Source organism: Pseudochaenichthys georgianus, chromosome 4 (assembly GCF_902827115.2).
Source record: "Pseudochaenichthys georgianus chromosome 4, fPseGeo1.2, whole genome shotgun sequence".
NCBI lineage: Eukaryota > Metazoa > Chordata > Actinopteri > Perciformes > Channichthyidae > Pseudochaenichthys > Pseudochaenichthys georgianus.
Genome location: NC_047506.1, coordinates 35,515,390 through 35,540,998, shown reverse-complemented (window position 1 = coordinate 35,540,998; position 25,609 = coordinate 35,515,390). Strand labels below are relative to the sequence as shown.

General features: G+C 40.3%; 1 protein-coding gene across 1 annotated transcript in view; it reads left to right on the top strand.

Moving 5' to 3' along the window:
• The window catches only part of ptprfa (protein tyrosine phosphatase receptor type Fa), a 347,360-nt gene that overhangs the window by 305,988 nt on the left and 15,763 nt on the right, over window positions 1-25,609 (top strand). Inside the window, 9 exon segments of the mRNA XM_071202945.1 lie at window positions 972-1,132; window positions 8,004-8,113; window positions 11,806-11,857; window positions 12,265-12,355; window positions 17,983-18,106; window positions 18,705-18,880; window positions 21,955-22,074; window positions 23,012-23,166; window positions 24,069-24,354. Coding sequence (XP_071059046.1) covers window positions 972-1,132; window positions 8,004-8,113; window positions 11,806-11,857; window positions 12,265-12,355; window positions 17,983-18,106; window positions 18,705-18,880; window positions 21,955-22,074; window positions 23,012-23,166; window positions 24,069-24,354 — 1,275 coding nt within the window.

The following is a 25,609-nucleotide window of genomic DNA, read 5'->3' as shown; positions in this document are numbered from 1 at the left end:
AACACTTGCGATTATATTGGCTAGCGTTCTAACACATTGTAAGTGATAGGCACGACATCTCTATCACAACAGAGCCGGCCAGCTGACCAATCAGAGCAGACTGGGCTCTGGTTTCAGACAGAGGGTGAAAAGAGGTGCTGCAGCACAGGCAGTGTGAGAGCAATAAAGAGCTTTTGAACATTTAAGCATGGAGACACGTCCCAGGAGAGGCACAAAATACAAATAAGAACCTGAAAATGAGCATCATCGCGCCCTTTTAGCAATGCATCAAACCCCAAACTGCTCCCCAGGCCCTTTGCTCCGACACCTCTGTGTGTGTGCATCTGTGTTTCCGGCCTGTGTGTGCTGTGATTGACTGTAAATAACACCAGAGAGAGAGCTAAATTGCTCCTTCAGCGATTAATAAAAATGTTTTTATCTTCATTTCACAAAAGAAAAAAGTGTTTTATCAGCAACACTCATATCAGTTTGGCATGTAGTAAGACAGATGGAGTACAATAGTTATTCTCAGTGTATTATTTCTTAATCTACTCGCTGTTGTGTATAAATCACTGACTCTGGTCCTCCTCTGATCCTCCTCCTCTGGTCCTCCTCTGGTCCTCCTCCTCTGGTCCTCCTCTGGTCTTCCTCTGGTCCTCCTCTGGTCCTCCTCTGGTCCTCCTCCTCTGGTCCTCCTCCTCTGGTCCTCCTCCTCTGGTCCTCCTCCTCTGGTCCTCCTCCTCTGGTCCTCCTCTGGTCCTCCTCCTCTGGTCCTCCTCCTCTGGTCCTCCTCCTCTGGTCCTCCTCCTCTGGTCCTCCTCCTCTGGTCTTCCTCTGGTCCTCCTCTGGTCCTCCTCTGGTCCTCCTCCTCTGGTCCTCCTCCTCTGGTCCTCCTCCTCTGGTCCTCCTCTGGTCCTCCTCTGGTCCTCCTCCTCTGGTCCTCCTCCTCTGGTCCTCCTCTGGTCCTCCTCTGGTCCTCCTCCTCTCAGCAGAGGACCTTTGCAGCCAGCCCGTTCTCGGAGCCCTTCGTGGTGAAGCTCCACAGCGGGATGAGCCGACACGCCGAGGAGCCGGAGATGCTGTGGGTGATGGGGCCGGTGCTGGCAGTCATCCTCATCATCCTCATAGTCATTGCCATTCTACTCTTCAAGAGGTGAGTCTGAGAGACAACGCTGCATACACCAGGCGGGTGTACTCAGGCACTGATTGACATGTTTGCCAGTGGTCCATCTGTATAGTTTATGTTATATTTTTTCAATTTATAAAACTCAAATACTCATCTACAAAATATAAAATTAAAAGTTGATAATAAGTCATTACCCACATATATGTATACTGACCTAAAAAGATTTTTTAGGAATTATTTTATTTAATTTCCAAACTTTTAAAATGAACAAAGATTTGTTTTAAACTACAATTGAATACATAACAAATATTTCAAAAAGTCTCAAATACATGCTTGTATTCATACCTCTGCTATGTTTTATTTATCATATTTTTGTGAATTGTATTAAATTCATTAAGTGTATTATAATGTCTTTGGAGCACTGCTATTATTATGGGAAATTAGGATATCCAGTCACAGTAAGATGTGCTTGAATTTATAAATATATGCTTTAAATGCAAAATATATATTTTATTTTTGAATAAAGAATCATCTACCCTCTTTATTGAAATATAATAGATTTATTTATCATCCATAATAAATAATTAGATTTAAGAATGTTGCGATCTCCCACTTATTAGTAAGGGAAATACCATTTAACAGTAATATTAGCATACAAATGTTCATTTTCTCTCTCTGGACTAGTCTGAGTATACCTCAAAGGCAGTGCATTCGTGTTCCTCCTCGTATCATCTAGCTGAGCGATCATTTCAGCACAGTCCAGAGAGACACCCCGAGCATTTTCTTCAGCACAGCAGATGACAAGAACATTTGACAAAAGTGAGGCACCAAGAAATGGTCAGAGTGAAGTACTTCCCAGAGTAGAGACAGACATTCGTCTTGGCCGTGGCAGCCTGAAGGCACCGGCCGTCCGCGGCAGATGGTAGGAAGACGCTGGCCCCGCGGCGCCGCTCTTCCAGGCTAACAGTTGGCTCGTGCTGCCTGTGCTTGGATAACACATCTGGAACTGCTCAATGCGCTGACGGGGCCTCCATATGGCTCCTACTTTGCTACAAATGGCAATGTTTTGTCTTTTTCCATTCCTCCCTTTGCTCATTATCTAGGGATGTGTCTGAATTTGTACATTAATCTGCACTGTACTCAGTGAGGAAAACAGCTCTGTTATTAACACAAGCTCGTCCCACAAACAATTGCTGATGAACATACTGTATTTAATACATTACTGCCAACATATTCTTAAATATATCATAGTATTAAAAATTGTTGAACGTGGTTTTTCCTACTTTCTAAACAGCTTTGACAAAATAGTTGAGTTAACCCATCACAAGGAATATGAAATACTGTTGCTTTTGATTTAAAAACTGTTAAGTCTGAAATCAGAAGGATGAGTAGTCTGCTGAAAAAGTGCTTTATTAACAATCTATTGTGAGGGAAACTACTTATCTTACAGTCTACCCAATCAGTCTTTATTCATTTGACGCAATTAGCCAATCCCGCTAGCAGTATAGATGCAAACTCTAGACAGCTAACTTAAAATGTAAAACTGTATTTTGTTGTATGCAAACTTAAACTCTGTACAACAGCGGTCTCAAACTCAAGGCCCGGGGGCCAAATCCAGCCCGCGACTTAATTTGATGTGGCCCAGTAAGAGCTTGCAAATAATATAATAAGCAGGTTGCCCATTAACTACATGTCCCACAATGCATCTCGTTTTGTGACATGTGCACTGAAGAGACTTGCAATTATTTGCCCTGGACTTCTGCTTTCAGACGTAGTTAATTACTATGTTATTATCCTATCCGATAATAATCCAATTCAGAGGCAATAATGTAATATAATACATTATTATATATATATATATATATATATATATATTTATTTATATAGTTACAACCGGCCCTTTCAGTGCAACCTTTATGCGAATGTGTCCCGCGATGAAATTGAGTTTGACACCCCTGCTGTACAATGATGTTGAGTGTACCTCTTTTCCCTAGAGCACACATAACATGCGGGTTGATAAAAAAAATAGGTACCACTTTACAATAAGACTACCCTTATAAAGGGTTTACGAATAGTTTGTAATTAATTTATGAATTAAGTTGTGAACACTTTATAAATCATTAATAAGCTTTTATAAGACATGAGATAAACAGGGCGACTGTGACCGGTTGCTTGCCAAATGGTGAGCCCACATTTATCTGTACTACTAAGCCTTATATTGGCTACCTAGCTTACTTTGTCTCCTTCATCAGCCAGCATCCTTGGTATCTGTTGTTCACTCGGTTGATTCTCGCTAAGTAGCCAATAAAAGGCTTAGTCATCTTGCCAAATAGTGAGCCTGTGTTGATGTATGAAAACTATGTTAGAACTGGTTTATAAATGGTTCTTAATGATAAATAAAGTGTTTACAACCTAATTCATAACCTAATTATAAACCCTTTATGAATTATTTTATAAGGGTAGTCTTATTATAAAGTGGTACCGAAAAATATATCATTCTGAGAACATATTTTTTCTTACATTCTCCTATTTTAAGAGTACCTTGAGAAATGTTAATGTTTGACGGACAAACTGCAGGGCAGGACATATTTGTTATATATGTGACAGGGACACATTCATGCTAAAAGGGGGTTTACAATGTCACTGTGAGTATTGTTGAGATGAGTAGAATTCATGGGAGAGCAGAAAGTGACCACCAACAGCTAATATGTCTTAGTGACCTTATCATTCTAAACAGCGATAAAAGAATATGTATGCTGCTCAGTGGCTGTGGATCAGATGAATAGTGGAAGTAATAAACAGGTGCTGTAACGTGCTCTGTCAGGTGCACTTCCTGTGCACAGTGACACTGTGTTGTGGCATTCCTGCTGCTGACAGCTTGTAAATGAATCCTTTCTTACTCTGCTCTCTTCTCCACTGTTTGCTTGATTCTGTGGATGCAGCAAACAAGAAAGGTTGGTACCTCTGATCTTACAGTGCTTCACTAATGTGCACTGCTTCTTGTTTGAAGATCTTTGGTGTGATTGCAGATTTAATTTAACTTCTTCAAACTATCATGCCTCATACATTTTCCATCAGATTCTTTTTGAAGCCATATCTGAATTATTTTATGATTCTCGTTCATAAAGACATGTTTTTTTTACTACTACTTTACTTTTTGTTTTTATTTCTCTCAACAACATATCATCCTCCAAATAAAACTGACGCCTCACTGTCAATAATATCCACACAGCTATATACTCATTTTGCTAATTAGGGGGAGCCAATCCACTTACAGATTTAGTTCATTTTAGAACTTTTATTTTTAACTTTTGTCCTTTACCTATTGAAGAGGATTTTGTTTAACATAGTTTCTCTTATCATACATTTAGGTAGCTAATGGGAATTGATTGAAAGAAAAAAGAAGCACGGCAACATATTGAATTTATCTGGTTTAAAGTTACAACTTTAGTATTCTGATGCATGAATATATAATGCTTTGTTTGCAGTTATATGTCTTAAAAATATGCGTTACCTTTATTCACAGCACAGATATTAAATACTCAAATACTTAATGTGATTTCACTTCAAAATAAGCCTTTGCTTGAAATCGTCAGCAGTGTTGGAATATGGAAAAAGTATAAGCATTAGAGAATGAGTAGTAAGCTAGGAGTTTACAGTGTCAATGCTTATTTCTTAGTTTGGTTTGATAATAATTGAGTTTTAGACAGGCTTTGGACAGACAACCACATCTTGACTCTGTTCTTAACACACAGATATTAGCCATATATTTAACTGAACTCTGTAAAATGAGCACATATCCCAACATGTTTAACTCTTTTTTGGTTCAGTTAGGTCCTGATCAATACATTATTTACCTGATTTGATTAATTAATAACCGTTTCAGAGCCTGTGAGTATGTATTTTACTTTCAGTCAACACAGACACTAGTTCTATTGGTCTTATAACTAGGTGTTGTATTGTAATTGAATCTTTTGAAAATACCATTGTCTAAAATGTCATACAATTACATTTTTGGAATAGTGGACTACTTCTTTTAAATGTGATAAAGGCTCAACATGTCATTTACATAGGTTAAGGGGCAAGTTGCTCTTCACAATGTTTCTATTGGTAAATAAAGCTGGTAAAAATGTTACTTAAAAAGAATTCCAACACAAATCTAACATCCAAAATTAAAGTAGATGACTGGTTTGCACATACAAGAGAAGATACAATATTGAAAATAAGAGATTGTGTAAAATAATCATTCGACATTGAACATCCTCCTAACTTTTCCACATCATATTCTGTAATAAAGCTTTCAGTTGATGTCAAGAGTTACATCTGTATGCACATCAGCAGTTAGGTCAAGTACAAATACACTGATAAGTCAAATGTAACAAGGGGCTTGCACGTTTGTAGCATGCAGAAATACATGCACTCAGCTTCGTCACCATTGGCCAAATCTGTCGACGCCCGGCTGCTGTACCGATTACTCAGCCTGTTTGTTTCACACATATTGGGCAAATTAAGATGTAGGCACTGGACATTAAACATGACTGGCAGCTTGTTCTAACATACTGTAACATTCATTGCTTTCCATTACTGACTTCACTCAAGATGGAAGGTCTCCCAACAGCGGGAAGAAATCAGTTTTACATGAATTCCATCAAGAGTTTTTCAGCATCAGTGACCCAGCCTGCCCTTTTTCTAATATATATGGTTCCCAACCACGCTCTACTCATGCATACTCAAAGTGCACAGCACCCATCAATCAATATCCGCAGCTCCATTAAGTGAAACTCATACAATGTCTTGTGAATTTGAAATGTAAGAAGATTTAGCTGCAACTAGTGCTGCGTACCGGTACGCCGAACCGGTACTGGACTTGTAAAAAGTTTCGGTTCAAGTCCGGTTAAAACCGGAACGTCAGGAACCGGTACTTGGACTCGCAAAAAAACTAGCACTTACGTATATTCTGGTGTCTGTGGTTATTTAAACATTCCCTGATAAACGTTATTCAGCGTCAATAAATGAGTGCTAATCCCAGTGTGCTCAGTGTACAACATCACATGTCATTTCACCTTCGATTTACGGTTTGAAAACGTAGAATTTCGCCACATGCTAATGCTAACCGGAAGTGAAGAATTTTCAGAATAAAAGTTTTAAGTTAATAGTGTGAACTTTCGGTTTTTTCAGAATAAAAGTGATTTAAATTAGTGTTTTTAATTCAAAATTACGCCATATCAACATTGATTTTAATTTCTAACAGTATGTATTGTAGAGTTGTAGAAAATACATGGTGCACAGACAGTACAGTACACTCTGACTGTACAGTCACTAGAGTGTAGCCTATACTGTATATTAGGCGTGTAACAGTGTGATGCGTATAGTCTACTCTACACTCTACCTTTCAGCAACGTTTTAGGGATTTAGGCTCAGTCAGCTCAGGGACTGTTTGGTTACTTTAGTTTGGTAAATGAAATAAATGTTTGAACTTTGTAGTAGTTCACTGTAGTTGCTGTCATAAGTCATTTGTAGACTAAGTGGCACATTTGTACTTTGTAGAGAAATGTAGACACAAGTTGGAAGGGAGCACAATAAACCTGATGAGTTTGAATTTGAGTTGATTATGAGTTAATTTTCAATTGATAATTAGCTCACAATAAGTTCACTTTAGTTACTCAACTTGACACAAGCCATGGGTTCAGGTCCGGACTTATAAGTCCGGACCTGAACCTGAACCTCTGGACTTGAGTCCGGACCTGAACCTGAATGTGAGTCCAGGTACGCAGCACTAGCTGCAACTTACTTATTACTTCTAAGTTATAAATTATTCATATTCGTTGTCCCTCTTTTTTTATTTTAGGGGTCAGAGATCACTTCTTCCATGCTTTACAAAAATACTTAAAAGGTTGGTTTATATTAAGTATTCAGGCGTCTTCAGGTGCACCTCATTTCACATTGACACAAGTATCAATTTCGGGGAAAAAACATTCTACGCACTTGAGATATTTTTTATTTTCATTCATATCAAGCTATATAAATTTAAATTTAAATTTCACTTATGGTATAAATTGGTTGACTTACACATGGCGTCCAAATGCATAATTAATCACAAACTATATTTTATTGTAAATGTATGAATCTAAATGGCTCCTGCTAATGGTGTCCCACAGGGATCCATTCTTCAACCCCTTTTATTTCTCACATCATTTTTATTTCTGTCATTTTTGCTCATGATACTAGCTTATTGTTTACTTAAAATTGTTCCACAGTTATTTAGGAAAATAACTGATTAGATTTAATTTCATTCACTTCAATTAGTTGTTTTTTATGTGCAGAAAGACTACTAGTCTTATTACAATAAGACAAAAAGTTTACATGGTTTGGAAATAATGTATGAATTAAGGTGATCTTGATTGTGGTTAATAATAACCTTTGTTATTTCCCACCTTATAGTAGGGCAGTGACCAAATATAAATATTGTATATATATATATATATATATATATATATATATGCACAGATTATTTGAAGAAAAACAATTAACATCTAAACAAAAAAACATTGTGTGTACCTTGTGAAATCAATTTTTTATATTTATAATGCCCAATGTCCATCAAAGATAGACAGCCATAATCTGTTTAGAATCCATATTTGTAGAAAGTCTGGTGTATACAAATTACTCTCAAAAGTGTTTTAGCTGATTGTTTTCTCCAAATGTCAATAGTTAGAACTAACTAGACTGCCTCCCATTATCACCTACTGTCATTCCCTAATTTTGAGCATTATTCTCTACTTGATTTCAAATACATTTTCATTTGAAAGTTCTTCCCTGTTTGAGATACGGTTGAGTTATTATGGCCTGTTCTAACTTGGTTACCTTCTCTTATTTCACCACTTCTTCATTCCCCTAGGAAACGAACATGTCCAGCCAAGGATGAGCACATGGCAGGCGTCAAGGACTCTCTGCTGGCCCACTCCTCAGACCCTGTGGAGATGAGGAGACTCAACTATCAGACACAAGGCATGAACACACACACACACACACACACACACACACACACATACAGACACACCCACACACACACACCCACACACACACACACACACACACACACACAAACACACACACACATACATACACAACACACCAGTGGCGAACCGTGTCTATCACAACTGGACCTTCTGTAGACACACACACCCGCCGCTGCCCCCCCCCCCCTTCCGCGCCATTATAATGTCCGTCTTTTCACTGAACTGTCGTTCTGAAAAGGGTACTCACAACGATTATGCAACAACTTCATCTTCACCTGTTGCACTTGTCATTTCAACGTTAAAAACAATAAAACGGCATGAATTGCTTCGTCGCATTCTAGATCCTCTGTCTCGAGCCAGTTAACTAGCGGGCCTTCTAGAACACCCTGGAACCGAGGGAAATACGCCCATTAGAAGAAGAATACGCCCATTGGCTACAAATCAATATATGATTGGTTGATCAAACTGTCAGTCCAAACGTACGCTCTCATTCAGTGCAACGGCCAGGGCATTCGATCAAGGATGTAGAATACCTTGGTTGAAGGATATTCTACCCAGAGACCCAGAACAAGATCTGATTGGTTGCTTTCTTTTCTAACAGAAAACCACTGAAATGCGTAGTGCATGGTCCAAGAAGGACAAACAAATCAACGTAACACTTTAATATTACAGATCAACAACACGGTTACGATTCTCATTTATTCATTTTATATACATTTTATTACATTTTATTTCTATAATTAAATCGATATTTTGTTTGTTTTATCTGAGTGTTCCAGGGTATCCTCTGAATACCTTGAAGGCCCTGACGGTTCGCCACTGCAACACACAAACAACTGTCCCCAGCACCCAACTTACATGTATTCATGCTAAGCCAGTCATGCCTGAAAGAAGATGTACAATATGTGATGTAGCAACTGTAGTATAATTAAAAAATCATTATAAATGGGCATTTCTTTTTAAACTGTATTGAATAAAAATGCTACAAGCAACCAACATTTAGTGACAGGCGTTTGAATCTGACACAAAAATAACATGGTTGCTCAAGGTATCTTCTGGAACATTACTTCTTAACATCACCCATAACTGGATGTCAGTAAGAACAGTGGGTTTACTGAAGATTGCTCTGAATTTGTTAGACATTTTTAAATATGTCAAGGGGGTGTATTCAGGTTATATCACACTTTTAAATGGCTATTTAATAACTCCAATTATTCTGGTAATTTCACAGTAAATGTGGTTGTCATTAGCTGTTGCAAGGCTGTGGTAATGATAATTATAAAACATTAAATCAGACCATTCATTAAACATAGGAAATATCATTGACCAAAGCTCACCCCTAGCCGAACTGCATTGCGGGAAGCGATGCGGAGCTTTGCGAGAGGGGTCTGCCTGCAGACCTCCACTCTCAGGACAGTTCCGGTGCAGACCTCCACTCTCAGGACACCTCCACTGTCAGTACAGGAAGTGCACGCTAAGAATTCCAAAATAAAATCACCACTATCAGTATACAGTCAGTCTATGGTACAGTGCCACTTTCCAAACAGGAGATGCACGCAAATACAAAATAAAATCGGATCGTGACACTTATTATCTATATATATATATATATCTATATATATATTTATTTATATATATATAAATACGACATCTTGTATTTTAGTTACACCCGCTAGACAACAGTGGAAGGTTCGAGAAACAACCGTGTGTGCCGGGTGCACCGCGGCAGAGGTGGGGAGGTTCCAGCTGGGAACCTCCACCCCGCTGCGGGACCCGTGGGACCCCTGGACGGTGCGTCTTGGTCACGTTTCATATCGGCCGGCGCGGAGGCCCCTCCGACAGTGGGTCGCGTATGCCATTCGATCAGTGAGAGGAGAGGAGAAAAATGCAACAACATTGTCAAAATCCGTTAATATATGGATGAGTGTGGGGGGGGGGGGCCATGTCCCCGGTAGAAACCGGGTGAAATAGCCAAAATAATAATAAAACCGGGGGAAAGTGAAAAAAAGTGTCCGAAAATAGGCACTCGTGAGGAGGGCAGAGTCCCCTGTCAACTCCCGTTACATTCCTCCATGGTGTCATTTGAGTGAAAAACTTTTACGAGAACCAGGCTGGGGGGGGGTCAAAAGGGCTTGACCAAGGCCGACCCAAAGTGCACGGTGGTCGGACTCATCACCTCCGTGATGAGTCTCCATTGTTATTTGAAAACTTCCATCAAACGAGTCCATCGGTGGGCGGGAAAAAAACGCGTCAGAATCGTCACTTCCTGTACTGACAGTGGAGGTGTCCTGAGAGTGGAGGTCTGCACCGGAACTGTCCTGAGAGTGGAGGTCTGCAGGCAGGCTCCCATGAGCTTTGCTGGCGTGGCTCGCTGCAAAAGTTGAGCAATGTTCAACTTTTGAAGCCTCGGCAGAAGCGTCAGCCAATCGAATCATATGCCAGTACAAGCTTTAGCCAATCAAACCGCTGCTTGTGTGTCAGGGGCGGGAGATTCATGTGATTGGTTGTTGGTCGAGTTTCAGACACGCCCGCCGGCAAGCTTCAACGCACGCCGCTGTGTGGACGGGCCGTTAGTGCAAAGGTTCCTAAATCAGGACAAAAAGAGTTCTTGTCTTAAAATGTATGTTCTTTTCTTATTTATAGATGAATTCAAAATACGGTAACCATTTTGCAATTACAAACCATTGCAAATTCCAGACACAGAGCAACAATTCCTCCAAATTATAAAACGAAATGTGTAGTTTGCTAACTCCCTCTATAACAACTCATATACTTGTTTTTCTGTTCTATCACCACTATCATTTCAGGACGATTTATGGCATATTTTTAAGTAAGCATTAGATCTGTAGGGCACACAAGACATAACGTTGCTTGTTATGATTAGAACTATTCTCTGTTTCAGCCCTCCCCTGATTAGTTAACCCCCACTATATTTTAGTGTTTATGGTTTAGTTATACACCTGGATAAAGGATATCCTTGGATACATCTAAGGAGATGACAATCCCAAAACTAATGTTGTTGAGGATTTATTGTTTAAGTGTTCTAGATCAGTCTTTGTTTATCTGGGAATTAAGTTGTCCGCCTATCTGGCTCACCTCTGAAAGTTAAAACGGTCTCTTTTTGGGGGATTTTGTAGGGCTGGTTTGGTCTTTCTTTTACATTCATGTTCAGATCATTTTAAAGTAAATGTCCTTACCCGGATCCTGTATCCTCAACTGATGTTGCTTTTATGGTAGGAAAGTGCCTCAGAAGATGTTTCTGGAATGAATCTGGATTAAGATTAAAGTTTTGTTTTTTCAGGGAGTTATTCTACGTATTTCCTGCAACGACAGCAACAGTTTGACCTACTGAAGAGTACTTTTTGGTGTATTTGAGAATCTGCAACATGATGTGTTTTCTTGTGTTGGTTGGGCACATTTCTTAGAACAAAGAAACGTATGTAGCCATACAGTAACGTTGTGAATTCACCAACTAAATAACAGTGACTAAATGGCTAAAGACTGAAGTCACTTCATACGTTAGGAAGCAATGAATATTTAAGGACATTTGATTGACACATCAAACTGCAAGACAGTGCAGAATACAACCAGACATACAGCTCCCCAGTGCTCCCTGTGTTCCTTCTGTCTCCTCCTAACTGACCCCTGTTCTGTTTGTTTTGCCTCGTCTTTCCCCCACAGGTTCAAGTGCCCTCAGTTGCCCGAAAACTCCAAGTTAGTTTTCAACCCTCTTGTGTTTTATTAATGTTTTGTCCTATTCCCCCCTCCTTCCGTTTATACATCACCCATTCTCTCACACTCTCATGGTCTATTCATATCAGCACACCAAATGGCTGTCATTCAAACTGAGATACAAAACACAAACATAATCAGTGTAAGATACTGTGGGTAGTTTACACCCTTCCCACCCACCTATTGCCTTATGGGGTTTCTTTAAACTATCAGCATGCTCCTTAACGCTCACGTTGCCAGTGTGGTTGTGGCATGATGTTAAAAAGCTGCACAGTCATACATGATGCCTCTGCACACCACACAGCACTCTCACTGTCACTCCATATTGTGTGTGTGCGTTTGAGTGTGTGTTTGTGTGTGAGAAATCAACTGTACTTACCACTGGTCCCTCTCGCTGCAGGATGAGAGGGAACATCCTTCCATTCCTATCTCTGACCTGGCAGACTACATCGAGAGACTCAAGGCCAATGACGGTCTGCGCTTCTCTCAGGAGTACGAGGTAACTTTCTGCTTTATACGTGACTTTCCACTGAAGCAATACACTTTTCAGTCGGGATGTAACAATACCGAGATGTCATGGAAGGAAGTTAAAAAGTTAACGATACCAAATTAATGACGTTAAAAAAAAATTATGGCATTTTCAATTGGAAAGAATATGTTTTTCGTTTAAGTGCTTCTACTTTTCTCTTTAATAAAACAAATGTGTCATGACGTGATGAGCAATCGGTGGTCTGGCTAAGAAAAGCATTGGGGATCAATTGACCTGCATGCAAGGATGACTGTAATCTGTCTTATTGACTAGAAGTGGCATCTCAGAGTACAAATGGTCACTTATATTTCACCACTGAAGATCAGGGTTTACATATAAATCAAGTAAGAACTATTCTGTTACAACTTTAATAAAGTTGTACCAACTATGTCTAGGAAGCATGTTGTTTGAACCATGGCATAAACAAAGACGGGTTGTTTTACGAAAGAAGCGCCCGCTCATGGTGAAACCTTGCAATAACCATGAATAGGCGTCGTAACACTGGAATCTAGACACGCTCTGTCAGAAAACATAGCACCAGAGTCTTGGATTTCTCGGGGAGTCAGCTGTCAGTTGGCCGTCAGCTGGCTCTTCCACAGCCTGGAGCGAGATAAATGTAGCTGTATGATTGCGATCTCTGCTGTTTAAACTAAAACAATACAGGTTTTGACAATGAGAGATAGTAGAAAGCAGCTCTAAAACAACCATGTAACATCATCACGTCTCCCAGCATTACCGAGAGATGTGTCTTATCAGGAGACTCGATATACTGTCACACCCCTACTTTTAAGCCATATTCAGTGTATTTTTTTTTTTTTTCGGCAACAATTTAGATAGTATGTAGAATTTATAGTGAAATGGTACACTTCTGTGTTGTGTATATGTTTAACCAACAAGTTATGCACTGTATTACATGGAGCATTCCCTCCGTTGGTGAAGACCAAACAAAGTTCTATGGTGGTCTCAAGTTTTCATGTGAACTCTAAAGAGGTCCCTTTCTGGTGTGAACATCATTAAGGCCAATTCCATGATGCTACTATGAATGTGTCATATCATTGGTAGAAAAAACTTGTATTTCCTGTGTTGGAAAATGTTTTTTTGTTTCATTAATGCTTAGGATGAAATGTAATGTTTTCCAATACCCATCTGCACAATCTTTTTCTCAGATAAGTACAATGTTTCCGGCCACATTTGTCTCAGATGTGTTTTACTCTTAAGTCTATGTTGGCTTACCATTGCAGTAAGGTTCAGCATTGGTGTACAAAATAAATACAGTTCATACTGCTAAGTATGCATAAATCTCTGCCTCCTTTTCAAGAATAATATCATACTGCTTTTACCTACTGTAAAAGCCAGTGAGGGGATTATGGATTGTTGATGTCCTACAAAGGAAGGTAATTTGCATTTAAAGTGGTGAATTTTCAAGCGGATAAACCAGGACAGATGAGTGCACTGTTTATGCCCCAGAAGGAAAGAGACATATCAATTATGAAACAGCAAGCTGACTCACTTTTTTACCCTTTTTATCCTGGTAAAAACTTTGTTCAGGCAGGTTGTGGTGTCTGACGAACAAGATACCATTCCAAACGGTTTGTTATATAAAGGGGAACCTTGATTGACAGGAAAATACGTCTAAATAGGAATAATCAGATGAAACAAATGACCTATTTGGGATATACACATTATATATCAGCCAATTCCTGTTGCATTATAGCCACCAGCCATTAGTAAGAGCGGCAGGGCTTGAAATAAAGAGCTGATGATGGCTGTGTTTAAAAGGAGATCTGCAAGAGGAGCTTGTTATATCTGAGGAAAGGGTCTTTTTGAGGAGTGGAGCCAACTGTATGTACTGTATGGCCTCTATAACGGTAATTCTCTGCATGATGAGGATAACGTCTTGTTTTACCCTTATCAAGTGAACAGCAGGGCTTCTTAACACTTACAACACACTAGGCAACATTGAAGTGAGGCTTGCTGCAATAATGCCTTTATTCTGTGTTAATGGAGGGGGAAATACCCAGTAATATAGTTCAACATGTCACAGCTGTGTCATTCTCATGTGTGCAACGCAATGCCTTGATACACAAACATAGTAAACTCATACCATATTCACTCATATTTCACAACATAACATACAGACTCCTCTCATTGGATATGATTGTGTACTAACAACAGGGGTGACATGGCAATATCATCCTTAATACTTTCCAAAGTGTTGCTAAACTGTCACTGTGCTGAAGTGACTTCCAATGTGATTCAGGAGTGCTGCTGTGTGTAACAACAGGGGGTTTTGCAACGTTGTTCAATCAAACCAAAATAAAACAAACAAGCCAACACAATGTTCCACTGTGTAGTAATGTCTGTAAACTAGTATAGTAAGATGAGTAAACATAAAGCCCCCCCTCCAGTTCCCCCTCAGGTTGCTCTGTCAGCACTGCTGTTGTTGTTTGCACCTCTGGAGCTGTTAGCAATGTTAGCGACTAGCCGCCCGCATCTCGAGGGTAGCGCAAAGGCTATCCCTTAATAATAGATATCTTTTAAAAATAGGGATTTTAGTTGAATGCATCTTAGTCAGACACGACAGCTGTACTATCCTGGGATAAGCCTGCCATTGGCCTTATCAAATGTGTTCTGCATTCTCCTCCCTTTCCGCTATCTCTGCTATCTCTTTTGTTGCTGCATATGGTCTTATAGCCCAAAGAGATCATAATTGGTTAAAAGAAATACAAACAAGCCAGAAAGTTGTTTTCCCTGTACCATACATTACTGTGCGAATAGGTCTGGGTGTATGACACTTTTAATATTATCACATAGCCAGTTTTGAAGACAGACAATGTAAATGTATTACATATGGATAATGTTAATACAATAGTCAGGAAGTCATCCTTGCATCCCCCCCCCCCCCCCCCCCGTTACGTTTTGTTTAGTTGTTTGTTGTTACATGTGTTGTTGTATGTTCTGTAAAAAAAAAAATATTAAAAAAAAAAAAAATACAATAGTCAGGACTACATTCATAATATAAAATGGCCGTGCCATCAGAGGCAGTTTGGGGTTTATATACTTCCACACAGTGACTATAGGGGCTGGGAATTGAACCACTGACCCCCAGATTGGTGACCAGAGCATGTCCATTTGAAATCCTCTGTGTTTATCTGCTTTGTGTTTGCTGTTGGAACCGCAGCACCGTGAGTGTGATTACACTGACATGCTCTGTAAGTGACATGTCGGTGGAGCACATTAGCAGTAATGTGAGTGGTTTGTCAGAGCAGCGTGGTGGAAGCCTTACCTAACAGGCTGTAAAATAAGATGTGCATTTAATCTTTCTCCATTGTCATTATTATCAGTTGTAGACTGGGGGGGGGCTCAGCAGCCGCGTCTAGCCAGTCGAGGGGAAAAGCAGCAGGATATTACAGTGCTCGTTGCAGCTTCATTTTGCCTGTGCATGTGCGTGCGAGTATACAGGCGTGTGTGTGTTTTCCAGATGCTGCCAGATAAGTAGAAAGCGTGAAAGGTCAATCATGAATAACAATCTTCAGCATCTCATTATTCAGCTAAACCTGCGCCTGCATTCACAGCCAGCGATCGATGGAGACCAATCATCAGGCAGCATAGTGAAAACCTGTCAAGATTATTTCTCGACACGCTCCACCGTAACCCGAATGCAGGCATGGTTCTCCATCAAACAATGATTTATTTCAAGAGAACAAATGAATAAGTAGAAATGACTGGAGAGCAGCTTTTGCCATCTATTTGTACGTCATGTTTCTTTGTTTGAAAACATAAACAGTCACATCAAAATGAGAACTTGTGCATTTTAAGATGTCTGTTGTTAACAAGTGTGAGGAGAATATAAATAAAAGGTAAAGGAACTAAAAATGCAGTCGAGTGCAGATCTCCTCCAGGTGTCTGCTGAATACATATATTTAAATATTTGCAACCAGGGAGCTTTCTGCCTTCCCTTTTGCCCAGCAGCTGGGGAAGCAAGACACAGGCTCCTCGTGGGTATTAGATTTATTTGTGTTGTTGTCATGTTTATACATGGGCATACTGTAACCTACTTTGTACAGTACATTGCAAAAGGGTTCACACCCCTTTGTGTTTTTCCCATTGTATTGCATTAAAACTGCAATATAACTATTGTATTATGTGATGTATACAACATGTCTTCCACTTTTAACATGGCGGAATATTTATCATACTGAAACAAAAACGAAATAATAAGATAAATAAAATGGAGCATGCATAAGTATTCACTCCTCAAAAGTCAAGATTGTATAGAGATACCTTTAAATGCTGCTAGTCTCTTGAAGTATGTCGCTATATGCTTGGCACATCTATCCAATTTCCCATGTTTCAAACTGCTCCAGCTGCTTCAAGTTGGATGAGTTTTGCTCCAGCAAACTTTAAGTCATACTACAGATTCTGAATTGGATTAGGGCTCGGCTTTGACTAGGCTATTCCAAGATATTTCCCCTTAAACCACTTGAGTGTTGCTTTAGCAGTATGCTTTGGGTCATTGTCCTGCTGGAAGACTGAAACAAATGTTCCTCAGGAATCTTCCTCTATTTAGCACCATTCATCATTCCTTCAACCCTGACCAGTTTCCCACTCCCTGCCATTGATGTGTGTTCTTTGGGTGATGAGAGGTGTTGTGTTGTGGCAGACTGGGGACTCTCAGAACAAGAGTATAGTGTACCTGATGTCAGAGATAATGTGACAATTAGATTGCAAACACTCCTTTTCAGTTTTTATTTTATTCGATTTTTTTTTTATTGAGCTTCTTCTTTTTTGCTTTAACAATTTGGACTATTTTTCTGAGGGTCATTACACAGTCTGAATACAAATCAGTTTATATTGCAGTTTTTATTGCAATAAAATGGAACAAAACGCCAAGGGGGGTGAATACTTTCACAAAACATTGTATATTAACTTCCACGAGACAACTGACTTCTTGCCTTTCCCTCTGCTCTCATCGCCAACACCTGCACACACAGAATCATATGCATCGATGTTGATGGGAAATGAGACCATGAGATCTCTAAGCGCCCGCAGACATGCCCACATGTGGACCAAAACAAAGTGCACGCTCTCTGCCTCTCCACAGCTGATCTTTCCATAAGAGTGCTTCAAAGTGTGCCAGTCCTTGTTTTCATGCAGTGACACACCCTACTTGACTGAGTTTTCACTTTCTTGCAATAAAATCTCTTGATATAACGCTTTTTTTTTTACTATCAAAGGGAAACTTAGGTCCAATACCAGTGCTTTCCCTTCATCACTGGATCTGTTCGCTGTTAACACCCGGCACTGAGCTGCTACGTAGAGGGCTTTAAATCATGTGTCCAAACACTCCAGTGTGTATCCAGGGGGGCTTAAATATCATCCTGGGCTTTTCATATAATAGAGCCGCAGACTGAGGGAGGGATGACAAATTAGTTTCTGTGTCACATGCATTGGTCTGGACTCTTCGCTTGAAGCCCTGACAGGCTTTACAAAACAGAAAAGAATATAAGCACTTTTTGCTACAGATGGTTACCTGATCTCACCTTTGTATATCCCTCTCTCCCCCTCTCCCCCTCTCCCCCTCCTCTGTGTGTCAGTCTATTGATCCAGGACAGCAGTTCACCTGGGAGCACTCCAACCTGGAGGTCAACAAGCCAAAGAACCGCTATGCTAATGTGATTGCCTACGACCACTCCAGGGTCATCCTCACACCTGTGGATGGTGAGAGACACACACAGACATCTCAAGAGAGGCGACTGTACATGCAGTAATTCTCAAACAGTGGCTTGGCCTAGCCTCAACTGCAGACAAATCAAGCATTTATTTAAAAGGGCACCATTTTGCACACGTTTCAGGTTCATATTTGTATTTTGGGTGACATGTTTCCATACTTTAATGTTCAAAAAGGCCTTCATTCTTCTCATACTATCTTTGTTGCAGCACCCTTGTTTCACCCTCTGTCTGAAACCAGAGCCCAGTCCGCTCTGAATGGTTAGCTGGCTCTGTTGTGATTGGTCACAGAGATGTCCCGCCTCTTAAACCACGTACAATGTGTTGGAGCGCTGGCCAAAAGAAGCAGGAGTATTAGATAGCGATGTCCCTATTTCAGTAAGGGGGTAGTGTGTGGGAGAGAAACTTTTAGCCTTTGCAGACCATTTACATGCACACAAACCTATACGTAGAACACACTACAGGAAAGGGAAACCCCCACAAATCATAATAGAGCCTCTTTAAGTCCTGTATATGTATTTCATCACATATTGAGCCCTGCTGTTTCCTAATGGCTTGCTAACATTGTCTAACTTTGTCCTCATTGCAGGAGTGTCAGGCAGCGACTACATCAACGCCAACTACATTGATGGCTACAGGAAGCAGAATGCTTACATTGCCACACAGGGGCCACTGCCGGAGACACTGAGTGACTTCTGGAGGATGGTGTGGGAGCAGAGGACCTGCACCATCATTATGATGACCCGTCTAGAGGAGAAGTCTCGGGTGAGCCACTTTTGTTGGGAAACAGTTTGTACTCTGATGACAACGGCAGTGTTTTTGTACAGACCATTGTTTAAAGAGCAGGCCCAAAGTGCTCATGTAATTACATTAATATATAAAGTGAGCTCAGTTTCTCCTAGAAATAATCATCATTACGCTTTGATTACACAGTCGTCCATTTCACCCACCTTCTTTTAATAGAAACAGAAGTCACACAAACGCAGACCCTACTGAACTTTACTCTAGTTAGGTGCAGGGTGGGGCCACAGCAAGGAGCCAGGCTTGTTGGGGCTTTCTGATGCAGGATGTGTTTCCATCATAAAGATTGTGTCACGCTACCCAAAGGGGGTGGGGCCCAATGTTGTAGTGGTTTCAGCTTGTTGTTGTTATCACAGGGATGGGGCCATTACTGGTGTTACTGGGGAGAGCCCAATGTCAGCGTCGCAAAGAGGTGGACCTTAATTTTGGTCAATGTAGCAGCAAAGATAAAAAACTCCATGTTTAGATTCTGCTTCTTTTTTTTTTTTTATGGATGGACTTTTATTAATCCTCGTGGGGAAATTGTTTCTCTGCATTTGACCCATCCTAGTGTTAGGAGCAGTGTGCTGCCATTTTGTACGGCGCCCGGGGAGCAGTGTAGGGAACGGTGCACTTGGTCTTGCCGGGACTTGAACTGGTGACCTTCCAGTTGCCAAGCCAAGTCCCTATCGACTTCGCCACCACCGCCCCAAGCTTTTGACGCTTTTACACCTGAAACAAGCTAATGATTTAAATAAGGGCTGTTCAAGTATTTCTACAGTGGTGGTGGTGGTGGGACAGGTTTACCTGGTTCTGCTGCAGCATCGCCCTGCTGGGGGACATGAGTCTTTCACAGCTTATCGCATCGCAGATGAGTTAGCAGGGACACTTTTTATAAGGGTAATGCTTTCAGCCGGCTATTACAATCTTATGAACTCCATAACCAAGGAGCAGAACTGATGGCCCCTGTAGTGTGGCATTATTATTAGTGACCGAGAACATCAGCCCTCTGCTGGAACCTTAACACCCGTCTGTGGTTCACAAAGGTGCACAAAATATGAGTAGATCTACATTAGTGGCCACGGTAGCAGCTGCTGCTCATACACCAGTTTTTTCCATTGTTTCTGAAGCAAAGTCTTAACTTGTACATCTCATTTTTCGGAGGACACAGGATGTGAACCTTGGCACACACAAACGTTTTCTCAAGCAGATTTCGCAGTACTATAACATCACACAAGGAACCACTAGCAATCATCAGACAAAGGAGAGACATCATTCACCTGAACACAAGAGATACCCCTTTTCCACCAAAGCGGCTCCAGGGCCGGTTCGGAGCAGGGACATTTGATTGGATGAGAAGCAGAAGGCAAAAGCCACCGAACCACGGTGACAAACAAGTAACCCCGGCAACCCGGAGAAGAGTATAACGTTTGAGAAGTCACACCAATTACACCTGGAATCTTAAGAATAAAAGCAACAGAAGCACAGCGCAGATACAGTCCGCAGTTGTTTGTTATTATGTGAGTAAACGGTGACGTCATGACGTGGCACCACTTGGGCAACATAACTGTTGCGCATGTTGAACCAACTGAAAAACCAAACGTGCCACCAGCACAGAACTAGAAACGAACTGAGGAGGAAACAGATTTGACCTGGGCCAACAGATGACGGATGCTTCTGTTCTGGCGAGGGCAGTCTCTCAGATCTGTAGTTACCTTTCTGTTACCCTGAAGCCTTTAATGAGCCGTGTGTGATTTGCCCAGGTGGTAAACTCTTCACACCACTCTGACCAAAGGCCATGCTGCACGGTGCTCGACCGCAGGCCTCGCCAAACTACCTCGCCCCCCCCCACTGACACCTGCACCCGGGCCGATGAAGCGTAACACCCCCATCTGTTTTGCCAAGCTCCTGCGGCCTGATGTCCGAATGTATGTTGCTTCACCTCCCGGTGCCCTCAGCGTCCACCCGTTCCAAAGCCAATGGTGGAAGCAACACTAAACGAGGATACGCTGATGGCACCAATTTGTTTCACGACTAAGCTTTATAAATCTGAATTACCCTGTTTTGAATTACATTCCTTTTGCATTGCATCACAATGCTCTGAGTGTATCTGTGACTTCGACTTGTTGTATTTTTATGATATTGCTTTTACTCACACTTTGGGAAAGCCAAAAGAGCACAGTGAATGCTATTAGTGATTATTTAAATTCATTTGATCTGTGAAGCAGCAGCAGACAGCGCACTTTACACCCCCGGCAGCAAACACACTCCACTTAACAGCTCAGCTTGACTTCTTATTTAAAGGGAAAGAACACACACTTTACATATTAAAGTCCGTTTTCAGGTGTTGAAAAACAAAGTATGAATCAGAAGTCCTGTATTAGGTCCCACACAGGGGACATTTACATTGTTGCAGCAAAGATACTGATAAAGAGAAAATAAAAACAGTATATAGTAAGTGGTAGGCACATATTAATACAAAATACAAATTAAATATTTATTACGCATTCCAAATATAAAAAATGGTAAGTTTAAGAATGAAGTGAAACGAGAAAAGGGTCTCACCAGAGGTAGCTGTTTGAAGTCTGGTCATTAAAAGTGATGTTGTGGATAGGGCTGAAGAATACACATTTGGAAATGAAAGATGTGTGGAGTAAGAATAAAATGAGTTTAGCAGACCACTGTAACCCACTTCTCAACTCTGCTGCAGGCTCCAGGCCACGTGAGCTGCTCTTAGCATAACATCCACATCTCAGATCAAACTGTCAGCAGCTGAGTTGCCTTGTGGCTAATGTAGGTGCCAGGTTCTGACAAGGAATAAGAATCAGTTCTGCTGCATCATTTTTGAACGTTTTGCTCCTCTAATATCTTAATGACTACTTTTTCTGACCTGGTTGTCATATAAAGATTTTCACCTCAGAGTCTTCGGTTGATAAATCTGAAGCCCAAATGTTAGCCTCCGATGCTATCTTGTGTTCCTTTTTTCCATCTGACAGGAACCCTATTTGTCCTCTTTCTGTTTCCTAACTTTAACAACAACACTGTGTGTCTGCATGCAGGTCAAATGTGACCAGTACTGGCCCAGTCGAGGCACAGAGACATATGGGATGATCCAGGTGACCATGCTGGACACCGTGGAGCTGGCTACGTACAGTGTACGCACATTCACCCTCTATAAGGTGAGAACACTTTTTGATACCGTGTACATAAATTATGACTGTATGGCAAAACCGGTCATAACATCTGAAGGCTTTGGTAAATGTAAGGACACATATTCATTTCTCATGTACTGTAGACACTTTCAACCTACACATGGTTGTATGGAATGCTGTCATATTAACGTAAAGGCTTCTGCAGCTCAACATGAAGCCTGCACAACAAATCTGTTTAACAAACTACTATATACTATGACAAAAATAGTTGTTAATAGTTGTGTCACATCACACCAGCCCATACAAATGTTCAAAGCCATCACTTGACAGAAATATGAAGCCAGCAATGTTAAGTATCCCATGGGCATTAAGGTCTAGGAAAAAGACTTGAAGAATATAACGCCTTCACGTACTGAGAGTTATGAATCAAATCTACTTAACTCTAGATTTGATGATAAATGTTTAACTATAAATACTGCTATACTGTACTGAGTGCAGAACGTTATAATGCTTCAAGGACTCCTTGGAAAGTGTTTTATTCTGAGCAGCTGGTGAGTTTTGCTCAGAATTCATATTCAGTATTTTATCCCATCAAATTATCACTTTAATGATTTTGATGATTTATCAATTAGCTAATGCAATATGTCTATTTTGTACTAGCATGGGGCAGCATGATTACATCCTGGCATTTTCAAATCATCGTTTTTATCTCTATAATCTCTATATAAAGATATCTGCATAGGAGGAGATGATTTAGTTTGTATTAGCTACAAACCCAGCTTCTTATAAAACAATTATGTAATTGTGTCTTAACATCGTCTCTTAACTCCAACTACATATAGCGTCGCAAGTTGCTAATCAGACTGTAAACAATGACCGCATAATGAAGAGGAAGCCTTGACAAGGATAACCCTGGCTTAAATCAAATAAATGATGAAACATGTCTCAATGTGTGCTCCGACAGAACGGCTCGAGTGAGAAGAGAGAGGTTCGACAGTTCCAGTTCATGGCCTGGCCGGACCATGGAGTGCCTGAGTATCCCACCCCCACACTGTCCTTTCTACGCAGAGTCAAGGCCTGTAACCCTCCAGATGCTGGGCCCATGGTGGTCCACTGCAGGTAAGCTTACATTAACACTGAGGCCTCAGTATGCTTCAAACAAAGTGTGTCAAGTCATCCAATATACTTTAACGCCCGCATTACATATTAGTCCTGCAGGTATTATGTGACTGTTTTCTTTGTTTGCATAATTTTCTTTACAAAACTAATTTGTTTCAGTGGTAAGCATTTAAATGAAACACACAATATCTTACAAAGCAAGACCATTGAGTTATAGAGTAGTGCAGGTATGAGACCATTAGCATTTTACCAATTCCGGTTCCCTAATCTTGAAGTAAATACATTTTTGAAAGTGTTTGTGGTTAAACGCCTGCTATAAGTTATGTGGTTAACACAATCTGTCAGAAAAAATTCCACTGGTGAATGTTAAGCTTCTATGATCCATAAAAACGGGAGTTGCTGACAAAGAAGACCAAACGTCATCACTAGATTTTACAACTTCATAAATCACATTAACGTAGTGTTAATATGTGGAGCTTATCCTGCTTAACAAAACATGTTAAACTCATCTCCCTCAATATACAAAATCCAATGGAAAAATCGAATTTATTTTTCTCGAGGGACCGCTTGCGATGCTAAGTCTTTCAGACCATTTTGAAAAATGGCTACATTTTTAATAACCTTACACATAGAATCTGTAGCAAGTAGAAATGGCTAGTCACCGCTGAGATTAATCCTATAATGCTAACTTGATAAATGGTGTCTCGTTATCCAATCATTATCTGAATAGATTTTAGGAGTGATTATGAAAATGTGTGCCATTATCCACATTTATATGATTAAATATTTTGAGGCTGTTTCCTTGAAAACCATGTTTCAGCTTCCTTGTGGTTCAACCTCTGTTTAAAAAACACATTGGGATCCAGGGTTTCTAAATAATAAATCATGTTGTGTTCTGCCAGTGCCGGTGTTGGCCGTACTGGCTGCTTCATTGTGATTGAAGCCATGCTGGAGAGGATGAAACACGAGAAGTCGGTGGACATTTACGGTCATGTGACGTGTATGCGGTCTCAGAGGAACTACATGGTGCAGACGGAGGATCAGTACATATTCATCCATGAAGCCCTGCTGGAAGCTGCAACATGTGGCAACACAGAAGTCCCCGCTAGAAACCTGTACGCACACATCCAGAAGCTCACCCAGGTCTCTGCGGGAGAGTCTGTCACCGCCATGGAGCTGGAGTTTAAGGTTGGTACCTTTTCTGATTGTATTGTTAGGGTTAAAGGTCGGGTTATTGTTGGGGTTTGTCCAGGTTTATAGTCCATTCCATTTGCATTACAATCACATAACTGTCTCCAAAAATACAACAGGAAATGGAATGAGAACATAACTAAATGACTGAACAACAAATTCAATATTGTATCATGAAAGAGCAGCTGTACATGTTTACCTTCAGAAGTTAATGTCAAACTTGTAAAGAAACTTTTAACCTGGATTAGAAACGATTTAAGTTAGGGCTATTTTTCACCAAATTGTCATGTTTTTAATCAAGGTTTAAAGGAGGGAGTGTGCCATAAAGCCTGCAAGGCTGCACCAAGTTATCTTTGGATCCCAAAAGACAGGGAAACATTGTCAGGTGCCAATAGCAGCCCTATTAGTATTCTTTTTGTGTTTGTTGAGTATTGAAAAAGGCTCTTTTGATTGATTTGTTTGCTAGTTATGAGTTTGTTCAACTTTATTGTCCATTTAAGAAGCACTCTAGTCACATACCTGACTGATAGTATCACGTAACAAAATGAATGAACAATGAATCAAAGATTGTTTCATGAGCGTTTCAAGTGTGACTGTAAATTCAACCTTCAGCAGGTAAATGTGAAATTAGTACAGCAACTTCAAAAGGCATAAACTGTGAAAACCCATCAAGCTTAGATAACATGGATAGAAAACCATCGCTGCTGGTTATATTTCACCAATGTTTCATGTTTTTAATCAAAGTTTAAAAGAGGGAGTGTGCCATAAAGTCTGCAAGGCTGCACCGAGTTATCATGTTATCCGATAACAGAAGGAAACATTGTTAGGTGCCAACTAGTGTTAATTTCGTCAGCTATTTTTTTTAATTTAGTTTTAGTCTTAGTCCTGTGTTAAATTTCCTTTTTAGTTTTAGTCATATTTAGTCACCTTCATCCTGTTTTTATTTAGTCAAGTTTTAGTCGACTAAAAGTCTGAGCATTTTAGTCTTATTTTAGTCAAAGAAAACTAATTATTTTAGTCTACTTTTTGTCAATGAAAACTGTTGAGTCTTTTTTAGTCATCAGATTATATAGAACATTTCAGTCAAAACCAATAATTTGTCATTTTAGTCAAACGTATTTCACAATAAGATTATATCTTGTCCTTATTTGATGAAAAACAGGTTGAATGATTAAGAAGCTCTGCAGAGAGTATCTGGTCAGGTTTGTGGTGTTTGTACCAGCTGTGTTATGGCCACATTGCTTCCCTTCTG